This window comes from Labeo rohita, chromosome 24 (assembly GCF_022985175.1).
Source record: "Labeo rohita strain BAU-BD-2019 chromosome 24, IGBB_LRoh.1.0, whole genome shotgun sequence".
Lineage (NCBI taxonomy): Eukaryota > Metazoa > Chordata > Actinopteri > Cypriniformes > Cyprinidae > Labeo > Labeo rohita.
The window spans coordinates 4,584,746-4,597,818 of record NC_066892.1 but is presented as its reverse complement, the minus strand read 5'-3'; the positions used below and the strand labels follow the sequence as shown (position 1 = coordinate 4,597,818).

Here is a 13,073-nt window from a genome sequence, read left to right as displayed (position 1 = left end):
AGCTGTTTTAGTTTTCAGTTTGTATGTTTTTAAAGTTCATGAAGTCTGCTTTGTTTTCAGCCTGTGAGACTAACACATTTGAGTGCATTTCAGGGAAACTGTGCTGATGATTTCTTTGTTGTTGTGGATTTGGACAGTGAATGAGTGGCTTTCAGTTAGGTTACAAGCCATGTGTGGAAGCCCCGCCCACTTCATCTATGTGAGTTTGTCTCGTACCTTTTCTCCTCAAACCATTTATATGAACGACCTGATAACATCTGCTGCTTCCTGTGATATGAAGTAGAACCAGAATGCTGCCAAATTAAGCAGTGAGAGAAATGTAAAGGAGACATGCAAATCTGAAAGAAGCTGAGAAGAGGAAGAGACAAACAGTTTGGAACTTGTCACAGTGTAATAATGGCCTTTATTGAAAAGGGTCAAAAGAAGACCTACATTTCAACTTTCAGGTTTGACCTGAAGCCTTCAGCAGCGTTGCAGACTCCACTGGATGTGCCGAGAACAGAGAAGGGAACCAAACTGACGAACAAAGAGGAGAGCTGTCTGAAATCAGGTGAAATATTTCTATCTGGAAATATGTCCTTGTCAATTCTGCTCACCAAACCTGCAATTATTTGATTCAAAGTACAGCAAAAACAGTAAAATTCTGAAATATTTTTACTATTTAAAATAACTGTTTTCTATTTGAATATATTTTAAAATCTAATTTATTTCTGTGATGCAAAGCTGAATTTTCAGCATCATTACTCCAGTCTTCAGTGTCATCCTTCAGAAATCATTCGAATATGATGAATTTCTGCTCAAGAAACATTTATTATCATCAGTGTTGAAAACAATTGTGCTGCTTCATATTTTTGTGAAAATTGAGACATTTTTATCCCAGAATTCTTTAATGAATAAAATTTAAAATAGGAATAGGAATGTTTTGTAACTTTATAAATGTCTTCTCTCTCACTTTTGATTTAATATGTCCTCGTTTAATAAATGTATTAATATCTTACAAAAAGATCACTTGCCAAACTTTTGAACAGTAGTGTATACACAGAAAGTGAAATTATAAAAATTTAATATTTTAACTAATATGGTTTGATGTTTGTGCAATTAAAATAACACTTATTATTAAACATTTTCAAACAGAAACTGCTGACACAAGGCAAAAATCTCCTAAGAAGTCCTTGGACACAGAAAAGCAGAGACAAGGTATGTAGCTTCCAAACTACAGACACATATACACTCTAGGTTAAATATATATATATAACTTAATAAATTCTTAATATTTAATAATTGATAAACAAATATATTAATGTTGTTTCAATAGAATGAGGTTAAAAGTTTACATATACCTTGCAGAATCTGCAAAAAAAAAAAAAAAAAAGGGAGGGATCATACAAAATGCATGTTATTTTTTATTTAGTACTGACCTGAATAAGATATTTCACATTAAAGATGTTTGCATATAGCCCACAAGAGAAAACAATAGCTGAATTTATAAAAATGACTCACTGATGCTTCAGAAGGAAAGACGATGCATTAAGAGCCAAGGGTTGAAAACATTTTGAATTTGAAGATCAGGGTAAATTTAACTTATTTTGTCTTCTGGGACAGTTTAGTTTAGATATTTACTTATAAAGCACATTTAAAAACAACCAGAAGGTTGACCAAAGTGCTGTACAGAACACTAAAAAACAACGCAAAAAATAGAGAAATACCATCAGTGAAATAAAATACAATAAAATTAATTTGTTATTAAACGCCATGGATAAAAAATAAGATTTAATTTTAGATTTAAACATAGAAAGAGACAATACCGTTCAAACTGACACTGGTAAGCTGTTCCATAGTTTAGGGCCAACTTTTGCAAAGGCTCTGTCTCCTCTGTGTTTTAGTTTAGTCCTGCACACAGAGAGTAATCCAACATCCCCAGACCTAAGTTGCCTAGTTGGGTTATGAGGAAGTACCAAAACAGATAGTTAAACTGAAGCTAAGCTATGTAAAGATTTATAAAGAAAAACTAAAAATTTAAACTTTTAAATTTAACCGGTAGCCAGCGCGGAGACTTCAAAATGAAAGTAATACGATCAATTTGTTTACTACCGGTCAGAGTTCTGAGCAAGTTGTAAACGCCCAATAGATGAACTGTTAACTCCATAGTAAAGTGAATTACAGTAGTCAAGAAGTGTGGTGATAAATGCGTAGATAACTGTTTCAAAATTCTTGAAATTCTTGTAACCGATCCCAGCCAAGAAAGAAGGGTCTTATCTAGTGAAACGATTGGTTATTTTCATTTAAAAAAATACAATTTGAATACTTTTTAATCTCAAACGATCGTCTTGCCTTGCTCTCCCTGAACTCTGTGTATTCTGACTCAAGACAGTTAGGGTATGTTGAAAAACTCCAATCGTATTTTCTCCCATAAACTAAAAAATCATTTCAAAATCATCCTACATCACTGCAGAAGTACCGACCCAGTCTTTGCAAAGTGAACATGCAAAGAAGATTTCTCAGCTGTTTACAACCGCATTTGGGATCGTTTGAAGCCGCATTTAAACTGCGTTTTGAAAGTTCAAAATCGAGGCACCATATCAGTCCATTATATGGAGAAAAATGCTGAAATGTTTTCCTCAAAAAACATAATTTCTTTACGAGTGAAGAAAGAAAGACATGAACATCTTGGATGACAAGGGGGTGAGTACATTATATGTGAATCTTTGTTTTGGAAGTGGACTTCTTCTTTAAGTTAAAGCCATGATTTTAGGTCCCGTAGGCATGCTAGCAAACCCTCAACAGAACATGAATCTTTACTTTTAAGTGGGAGGTACAACTGGGTGTCGTCAGCATATAAATAAAATGATACTCCATGTTTGGAAAACAAGGATCCCAGTGGCAGCATGTATAAAGAGAAAAGTGTAGGAGCAAGGATTGATCCCTGCGGAACACCACAAAAGAGGTGTGACCTGAAGAAGTCTGTTTTCCAATACAAAAACAGAACTTCCTATGGGTTAAATATGACCGAAATCATTTTAAAACAGTACCCTGAATGCCCACGTAACTTTACAGTTGAGAAATTAAAATTGTGTGATCAACCATATCAAATGCTGAACTGAGATCATTGTCAGTAGACAGCATATCATTTGTAACTTTCAAAACACAGATTCAGTACTGTGTAATTTTCTATAACCCGACTGAAAAGTTTTGTATAATGAATTTGAACTCAGAAAGGACTGAAGTTAAGGGAGTACAACCTTTGCTAAAATGTTTGAAACAAACGGGAGATTGGAAATCGGTCTAAAATTACTTAGCACAGAAATATCAAGAGAAGGAGTGATGGAAGCATGTTTTAGACAGTCAGGGACTGTACTAGTACTCAACATGTAAGTATCTTCTGTGGCTTCTGAAGGGCAGTAGTAAATAAATAAATAAATATATATATATATATATATGTATATGATATTTAGGCTAAATAAGAAAAGTGTACACATTTTCATTGTGTTCAAAAGTTTTCACCCCCTGGCTTTTAATGCATCGTTTTTTTCCTTCTGGAGCATCAGTGAGTGTTTGCGCCTTCTGTAATAGTTGTACATGAGTCCCTCAGTTGTCCTCAGTGTGAAAAGATGAATCTTAAATTCATACAGTCATTGTTGGAAAGGGTTCAAATACACAAAAATGCTGGAAAACCAAAGAGTCTGTGGGACCTGAAGGATTTTTCTGAAAAACAGCAGGCAGTTTAACTGTTCAGGACAAACAAGGGACTAATGAACAACTATCATTAAACAAAAAAGACAGCTGTGGATCATTCAGGTAACAACACAGTATTAAGAATCAAGCGTATGTAAACTTTTGAAAGGGGTCATTTTTATAAATTCAACTATTATTTTCTCTTGTGGACTATATGTAAACGTCTTAACGTCTTAAGATCTTATTCAGGCCAGTACTACATAAAAAACAACATGCGTTTTGTATGATCCCTCTTATTTTGGCCAAATAATTAACATTTTGCAGATTCTGCAAGGTGTATGTAAACTTTTGACCTCAGTTGTATATACTTCTGATGTCTTTTTAATAAAAATGCACTATTTTATTGTTTATATCACAGTGAAGGATAGAATGTGTGTTTAAAAATAGATTTGCAAAAAATTGCATTTAGACGGTTTCATTATGCCTGTAGCCAATCACACAGGCCTTCTGTGTCTACTAGCCAATTAAATGGCACATTTAATTATACCACTGCAAGTCATATGACTGATGAGGCCTGATGAACCATATCTATATAAACATGCCTTGTTCTAATGCACAAATTTGATGTGTTTCACTGCAGATGTCACACTCAATAACACAGCCAGCAATAATTCAGGTAAGTGTTTGAGTTTTTCAGATGTTGATGTGTTACTAATCACTCATTTAACACCTGGTAGTCATGACTGGATCATAGTAATCTTTATTATCAACAGCATATGGAGATTCTAGGTTTTCCTTTTGCTGTCCAGGTGCAGTTGTTGAGTTTTTGGATCCCCAGCAGCAGGTTGTGGTTGGTGTTGGAGGAACTGCTCGACTGGACTGTCGTTTCAGCAGCTCTGGGCCTGTGGCTTCCTGCTGGATTCATGACAGTGAAAAGGTCTGGGTAGTTTGTGAAGCTTTAGTGGAGCATGCATTTAATTAATGTGATTGTCCACACCTGCTAAGACAGCTGTATTAACTTAAAAACTGAACATTAGCTTATTTGAAATTTGAGGAAATATCAAGAGATGCTTGTATGATAGTTTCAGTGTGCATGTTTTCTCATTAGGTTGTGTTAGAAGGGCCGCGAGTGTGTGTGACGAACACCAACAGCAGCAGCACCCTGGTTCTCTCTGAAGTTGTTCCTGCAGATGCCGGAAGTTATTCTCTTTTCGTTCGTAACCGAGGAGGCACAGCTCACTGGACCACAAGCCTCAGTGTCATTGGTAAGAAATTAAAAATCTAGTCTATATCAGTCTATCTATGGGGATTGCTTGACAACTAATAATCAAATTGTCCTTTTGTACTCATTTGTGTTATTTTAGTATTTATATACCATTTATTCTGAATTGTTTTCAGTTGTTAGGTTTTTTATTTGTGCTTGTTTTGCCGTTAAATTTATTTAAAGCTTTATTTTTTTATTTTTTTTAAATTGGCTTTACATGTTCAATTTTAGTTCAAGCATTAGAAATGATGTACTTGTCATTTTTAATAGTTTTAAAATGTATATTTTGAATTGGCACTTTTTTTTGTTTCAAGTTTTAGAAATGTGATGTTTTAGTATTTGTTTATCTTTACTTTTTAACGTGCTTCTATTTAGATTTAAGTTACAGAATTTTTTGTAATATTTCTGTATGGCTATAATTTATATTTTTGTACTAACTGAAAATGTCAAAAGTATGAGCTTTTTGTCTTTTTATATTAAAAAAATAAAAATACTGTTTTTTTTTTTTTTTTTTTTTTTTTAAACATTGTAGAAGTACAAACTTGTCTTATTTAATAAATTAAATGCAATATAATAAAAATATTAGAATTTTTCTAATTTCAAGTTTTCAAATGATATACATTTTTGTCATTCTGTATGGTTTTAATTAATATTTTTGTATTAACTGAAAATATTTTTTTACACTTTAGAAGTATGAGCATTTGTCTTTAATATTAAAAATAAAATACTTTTTTTTTTTTTTTTTTTTTTTTTTTTTTTTTACATTTTAGAAATGAGCTTTTGTCTCTTTATATAAAAAATATATAACTGATTTCTTTTTACATTTTAGAAGCATGAGCTTTTGTCTTTTTATATATAAAATAAAGTAAAATACAATAAAATATAAAGATGGATTTTTTTCACATCTTAGAAGTCTGAATTTTTAATTAAAAAGTAAAAAGACTAAATTCACTTTTTGTTTCTAACCAGATCCTCCAGAACCTCCAGCCTCGTGTCCGTTCGTATCCCAGCTGACCTGCACCTCTCTGGTTCTGTCCTGGTCCGGCCCGTGTTTTGACGGCGGTTCAGCCATCACAGGCTACGTGGTGGAGTTTCAAAGGCTGGACCAAACCGAACCCAGCGACTGGACTGAACTCACAAACCAGTGTCAGAACACCTCGTATCGGGTCCGCTCTGGTCTCGACCCGCAGGGACAGTATCGCTTCAGAGTACGAGCTTGTAACGCAGCAGGAGTCAGTGATCCCAGTGAGGAGTCGGACTGCATTAAAATGAACACTGCAGGTAGATGGACGCTCATGAAATCATTAACCATCATGCTTTTATTTACTGCATGACATATATACTGTGCACCAAGCATGATGGCATTCCTTTTTGAAGTCAGTGATGCTCGAACAAGATTCCTGTGTTACAGGTGAGCCACAACAGGAAGTGACCTCATATGTGGAGGTTGTGCCTGACACCACACATAAAGCCAGAGATCACTATCACGTCCATGAAAAACTAGGAATGTGAGTATCAGTCACCTCATAAATCAAGTCTAAAACTAATTGTTTACACAGACCTACATAAATAATGTTTGTGCATCTCCATAGGGGGAAGTTTGGGGAGGTGTACAGGATGACCCATAAGCAGACAGGTCGGGTGTACGCTGGGAAATTCTACCGAGCCCGCGTCTCCAGAGAAAAAACAGCAGCGCGTCAAGAAATCAAATTGATGAACGAACTACACCATCCGAAGCTGGTCCAGTGTCTCGCAGCCTACGACACTTCATCTGAGATAGTCATGATTCTCGAGTAGTAAGTTAAATTCTAGCCAGATTTTTTTTTTTTTTTTTAATTGACACAAAATGGCTTTTTCTGTTGAATGTGAATTTCTCATCCATTTATGGGGTTGTTCTACCAAAAATGAACATTCTGTCATAATACTTGCTCTCATATCGTTCCAAATCCGGATGACCTTCATTTATCTTCAGAACAAAAAATTAAGATTTTTGATTAAATCTGAACAGCTTTCTGACCATGCAATCGGAATTTTAATTTTTGGGTGAACTATCCCTTTAAAATTTGTTTTAATTTAAAATCTTTAAAGGAAATCATCAGACCAGATTTTTTTTTAAATATTTAAAAGAGAATTTAAATTAACAGCTAGAATAGAATGTTTTCCATTTGAAATTTAAATATTAAATTTTATGATGCCGTTTTAGTGCCACATTAAAAAATAAAAAATAATGTAAAATTATGAGAATAAAGCTGAAATGTTTTGAGAATTTAAATAGTGGATAAATTGTAGAAATAAAAGTTAGAATATTTTATAGCCTACATTGTGCATGCAAATGGCCCAGACTGGGAGCACCAGGAGACGTTGCCAGGCCACCGCAATTTATTTGAATATTGTTGTGTCTGAGCCCTGCATCATCTTACTGGGATGGGAATTAAAAAGAGTACATTTTAAAGACTGAAACCACTTAATATCAAGAATGATATTTAATAACTACGACAGCGTTTTGTGGGATTATTAGCAGAAATCATACCACGTGTCATTCTCGCAAGGACATTATGCTTGGAAAATGTATTTCACGTCTTTGATTTGCATTCATTAGGCCTATTTGTAGTGCGCCAGCCACCCAATAATAGCAATAAGCTTTGCGCTTTTGGTACTTTTAATATAAAACAAAGTCTCCGCTTTTAAAATCTGTCAGTTTTATAGCAAAATACAAATTGTGTCCTGCAATAATGTGTTTTTCATGTTTTTTTTTTTTTTTTTTTTTTTTTTTTTTTTAAATGTGGCAAGACAGATGGCTGTATTCATATGAATCAATTTCCAGTTACAATGAGACATTTGTTTCATTTTGCTGTATTTTGAATCAAATAAATGCAGGCTTGGTGAACAGAAGATGCATTTGCATGCATGTAACCAAGATGCATTTTTGCCTCATTTAAAGTATTGCAGGTGGTGAGTTGTTTGAGCGGATTGTAGATGAGAATTTCGATCACACTGAACCCAACAGTGTGAACTACATGCGTCAGATCCTGGAAGGAATCCAGTATATCCATAGCAAACACATCATTCACCTCGACCTGAAGCCGGAGAACATCGTCTGTGTGAACGGCGCTGGGACCCTCATCAAGATCATCGATTTCGGATTGGCCTGCAAACTGGGTGAGTGATTCATTTCAAATGCTGTTTTGTCCAGAGCGACTCAAACTCTCCAGTTTTGTAATTCCAAAGTAGAAACTTTATTTCTTTATTTACATTTTAATAAATCTAGACACATTTCATCCTCATCTGGTTTTAGTGTGTGTTATGTTGGATTGTGATTGGGGAAGAGCCACATCAGATGTCCATTTGAGCATTCCCACTGAATCCGGATCAGACTTCCGGATGTCAATGTTTTAAATTCCAGAACCGGTTCTCCACACTGATGGCAGGTTCTGAACAGTCCCGTCAAACTGGATTTGTTGACCGCCCATTTTCTTTCCTTTTGATCTACTATTCCACTTGACATTGAAACTGGATCAGATGCAGTATCAGACAAAGATCTCATGGCGTTTAAACGTTCCTCCAATCGCAGCGCAGTCTGTGCGAGTTCATCCTACAAGACGCAAAATAATCCGTGAACACTTTGGACTCATTCTGACTCATTTGATTTAAAAGCTTAAATATCCATTTTCACCAACCTGGTTTTCTTCCCAGAGCACTGTGCTGTCTTCATCTGTAATTGTGCTTGAACATGAACTGTACTCCATCTTACAGTTTTGTTCTTCAGTGTAACCCATCCTGACATCTGGCTTCGATTCTTCATCTATTAGTTGTTCAGACTGTGCTTGCTTATCCTACATGGCAGAAAATGGTGACACATGCAGTTATAATGCAGTTGTATATGGTTGCCAGTACGTAATATTTAATATAAATTACCAATGACAAGCAGTCAGAGACGTATGGTGATCATTTTAAAATTTGCATGTGGCTCATTCAATTAGCCTGTCAATTTTACAGTTTTGAATCAAGTTTGCAATTCAGATTCAATCAAATTAATTCCAAATTAAAGTCAGAAGTTCAATTAGCTTTCTTTTTTTAAAAATTTTTTTTTTTTACCAAAATAGGTATGACCATATACACTACCAGTCCAAAGTTTTTGAACAGTAAGATTTTATTTATTTTTGTCTGTAGAAGTTTCTTCTGCTCATCAAGCCTGCATTTATTTGATCTGAATTACAGCAAAACATTACAATTTTGAATTTTATTTTTTACTATTTAAAATGTACCTTGTTCCTGTGATTTCAAAGCTGAATTTTTGGCATCATTGCTCCAGTCACATGATCCTTCAGAAGTCATTCTGATATTTTGATTTGCTGCTCAAAAAACTATTATTATTATTATTATTATTATTGTTGTTGTTGTTGTTGTTGTTGTTGTTGTTGTTGTTGTTGATCATTTTAAATGTTGATATGTTTCTTGAACAGCAAATTGGATTCAGCATATTGGAATGATTTCTGAAGGATCATGTGACACTGAAGACTGGAGTGATGATGCTGAATTTTTTCATTACAGGAATAAATGACATTTTAAAATATATTCAGTTATTTTTAATGGTAAAAATATTTCAAATTACTTTTTTGCTGTACTTCGGATGAAATGAATGCAGGCTTGGTGAGCAAAGAGACTTTTAATAAATAAAAAAAAATCTTACAGTTCAAAAACTTTTGACTGGTAGTGTAGCTAGTAAGAGACATTTGGTGAATTAAAATAAACTTTTAGTTTATAAACTTTAAAACAGCACATGTATGGCTAAAAATAGCAACAAATATTGTAAAAATAAAGTTATAACTGAAGCTTAATTTACAGAATAATTTGGGAGGAGAAAAAATTACTAAGATCAATAAATTTCAAAAAGTGCTGCATTGGAAAGTACTGTAATAATGGAGAAAGTAGTGTGACATGTGAGCACTTACTGGTTGATATGGCCATAGAGGAGGGAGATCATAGCAGATCCCAAGGACCTCAACATTTGTGGACTGGGGATCTGGACTAGGCTGGGATTTGGTGTCTGACTGTGCATCCCAATTGGGCTGAGGTGAATCCCTCTGAGTCTCCTATGGCAATTTACGTTTGAGATTAGCATATTGTATCAGACACAAGTGTAGTATTAATTTACAGATTATTTCAGGATAAACGGGACTTTCTCTCATCTTAATGGTAAAAAGTGTCCCAATTTACCTGAATGTACATGGCCTACATAGTGTTGCCAAATCCATGGTTTTCCTGCAGAGTTAGACTTCATTAACACTGTGACTGTGTTTTTTTTTTTTTTTTTTTTTTTTTTGTGTATGTACATGCGTTGAAACAAGCCCAATAATGTAATATTTAGCCTATGGAATGTGAATTTTACCATGTATTTTACCCCCACCCCAAAATTGGTGAGGGTCTTGTGAAAACCTGGCAACCCTGCCTACATACCTCAGTTTGTGGTGCAGACGCAAAAGTTGATTTCCGGGGTCTTCCTCTCTTTCTGGGAAAGACACTGGACTTGTCTTGCAAGAGATGCTCACCACACGCTCTTAGTAAACGAAAATGAGAAAACGTGAAAATAATAAAGGTTGCAACAAATAAGCCAATTAGCCAAAACTTTATTTATACTGGTGGGAAAAATTTACACTGGCATTTATGTATAGCTACACTATTTAATTTCACACGTAATTGTGGTGTTTGCCATTTCTTATAGTTGACTATAAAATTTTCTTAGCAATTTCTTTATAAAAATGTGATTGAAAATGATTTAAACACAAAATTGCCACTTGCCAGCAAACTGCAAGGCATCTATCATTCAACTAAAACGTATTACCTGTCCAGCAAGAAAAAAGCCAACTCTGGGTCAGTCCTAAATCCTTTGAGATCTCTAAAACTGAGTTTTCCCGCGAACTCTATCGCTTTCCTGCTTCGCTAGCAGGCTCTGTTCGTTTCGAGGCGCCTTTGCCTCAACCACGGATGTTTCTCTAGGTTTCCTTAAAGATTTGCGTTTAGAACGATCCATAATCACTGCTAAGCACTTCCAAAATTACACTAATTTATTGTAGAGGCGAACCACAACCATTCCTCATCCACAGCCCTACGCGCCAGACGCGTGTTTACGGACGTGACGTAACCGCGCAGTGTCCTACCAAATCCGACCCGCCAGTATGTCGAGTTTTATGCAAATAACGCTAATAGTGAGTGGGGGAAAGTGGTCTAACCGCCTAAATGTATATTAAAAATTTTTTCAACTAGCACCAGATAACTGAATAAACCTTATAAATGCGCATAATTCACATGCTTGCTTATTCGCTGACGCAACAATGAATGACCTGTGCATTTAATTTTTCAAGATACAACTATTTGAAAATCTGTAATCTGAAGGTGCAAAAAATCTAAAATACTGAGGAAAATACTTTTTATTACTTATTTATTTATTTATTTTTTAAACCGTAAATGTATCAAATGTAAATGTAGTATTATTATTATTATTATTATTATTATTATTATTTTTTTTTTTACCGTAAATGTATCAAAAAACTAAGTTCTGATACATTTACGGTAGAAAATCTTAATGGAACATTATATTTACTTAATATCCTAATGATTTTTGGTATAAAATTTTTTTTTTTTTTTTTTTTTCCCCATGCAATGCATTTTTAGCTACTACTATAAATATACCAGTGCCACTTAAGACTGGTTTTGTGGTCCAGGGTCACATATGTTGTAGTTATGACAAGATTAGGGAAGTACAGCGATCAATAAAAAGTGAAATCAAATGAAACCTATTTGGATTGATATCTTGCATTTCAGATACACTTTGGGAGTCGAGTCTTGACACCATAGGCGCTTCAGGCTTATAAGGTGTGGTAACCAATGTGCCTTTATCATATCTAAAGCGAACGACAACAAGATGAGCAAACAAGCGAAGATGACACGCATATTCGTGCGAAATCATCTTTACTCGCCTATTTAGAAGAAACAAAGCAACCTCGGGTCTGAGCTCTTGCCTGATCGTAACCTTTCTTTTTAATGATTTGCTCCTTTCTATCTGTCATCTCTCTCCATATAACTGAAGCTCTTCATTTACCTTCTTTAATAATAAATGGGCAAGATTTTATTAGGAGTAGCTTGCCAAATAAATTAATAAGAACTTTATTGACCCAAGATAAATTTCCAAATCAAGCTAGTCGAAATAACGTATCTTACCTTTTCCCCAAGAGTCCTACATTCAAATTAAGAACCATTTTTCTTTTCTTTCCGATACCTCCCAAAGCCAAGGAAGTACACTTTAAAATTTTTAATGATATCTACCCATCTTTAGAGTTTCTTAGATATAGATTTAACATTGATCACAATAATTGTACCTTTTATCTAAATCATGCTAGCAACATACTAGTAACATGCTAATTGTGTTAGTAACATGCTAATCATGTTAAAACATGCTAACACCATTTTAGTAACATGCTAATTGTGTTAGCAACATGCTAATGTTAAAAACATGCTAACATGCTAATCATGCTAGCAACATGCTAGTAACTTGCTAATCATGCTAGCAACATGCTAATCATGTTAGAAACATGTTAACAAAATGCTAATCATGTTAGAAACATGTTAACAAAATTTTAGTAACATGCTAATTGTGTTAGCAACATGCTAATGTTAAAAACATGCTAACATGCTAATCATGCTAGCAACATGCTAGTAACTTGCTAATCATGCTAGCAACATGCTAATCATGTTAGAAACATGTTAACAAAATGCTAGTAACATGTTAATCGTGTTAGCAACATGCTAATGTTAAAAACATGCTAACATGCTAATCATGTTAGCAACATGCTAGTAACATGCTAATCATGATAGAAAAATGTTAGCAACATTCTAGTATAATGTTAATTGTGCTAGCAACATGTTAGTAACATGCAAACCATGTTAGAAACATGTTAGCAACATATTAACAACATGCTAACAACATGCTAGTAACATGCAAATTATGCTAGCAACATGCCAATCATGTTAACATGCTAGTAAAATGTTAGCCATGTTCGAAACATGATAGTAACAAGCTAATCATGCGCGAAACATGCTATCACCATGCTAATCAGGCTAGAAACATGCTAGTAACTTG

General features: G+C 34.4%; 2 protein-coding genes across 3 annotated transcripts in view; one reads left to right on the top strand and one right to left on the bottom strand.

Moving 5' to 3' along the window:
- The first annotated feature begins 246 nt into the window (after positions 1-246).
- Positions 247-13,073, top strand: part of LOC127155714 (myosin light chain kinase, smooth muscle-like) — a 20,512-nt gene continuing 7,685 nt past the window's right edge. Inside the window, 9 exon segments of the mRNA XM_051098134.1 lie at positions 247-550; positions 1,135-1,197; positions 4,313-4,348; positions 4,482-4,609; positions 4,781-4,937; positions 5,906-6,217; positions 6,348-6,444; positions 6,529-6,732; positions 7,878-8,095. Of these exon segments, the coding sequence (XP_050954091.1) occupies positions 397-550; positions 1,135-1,197; positions 4,313-4,348; positions 4,482-4,609; positions 4,781-4,937; positions 5,906-6,217; positions 6,348-6,444; positions 6,529-6,732; positions 7,878-8,095 (1,369 nt within the window). The 5' untranslated portion in view covers positions 247-396.
- si:ch211-40k21.5 (uncharacterized protein LOC100332117 homolog) overlaps positions 7,789-13,073 on the bottom strand; it is a 9,490-nt gene continuing 4,205 nt past the window's right edge. For both annotated transcript variants that reach the window (XM_051098143.1, XM_051098144.1), the window contains exons 3-6: positions 10,394-10,493; positions 9,889-10,029; positions 8,614-8,769; positions 7,789-8,528 (exon numbers count right to left, since the gene is read on the bottom strand). In XM_051098143.1, the coding sequence (XP_050954100.1) occupies positions 8,238-8,528; positions 8,614-8,769; positions 9,889-10,029; positions 10,394-10,493 (688 nt within the window). In that variant the 3' untranslated portion in view covers positions 7,789-8,237. The remainder of the gene's footprint in view (positions 8,529-8,613; positions 8,770-9,888; positions 10,030-10,393; positions 10,494-13,073) is intronic.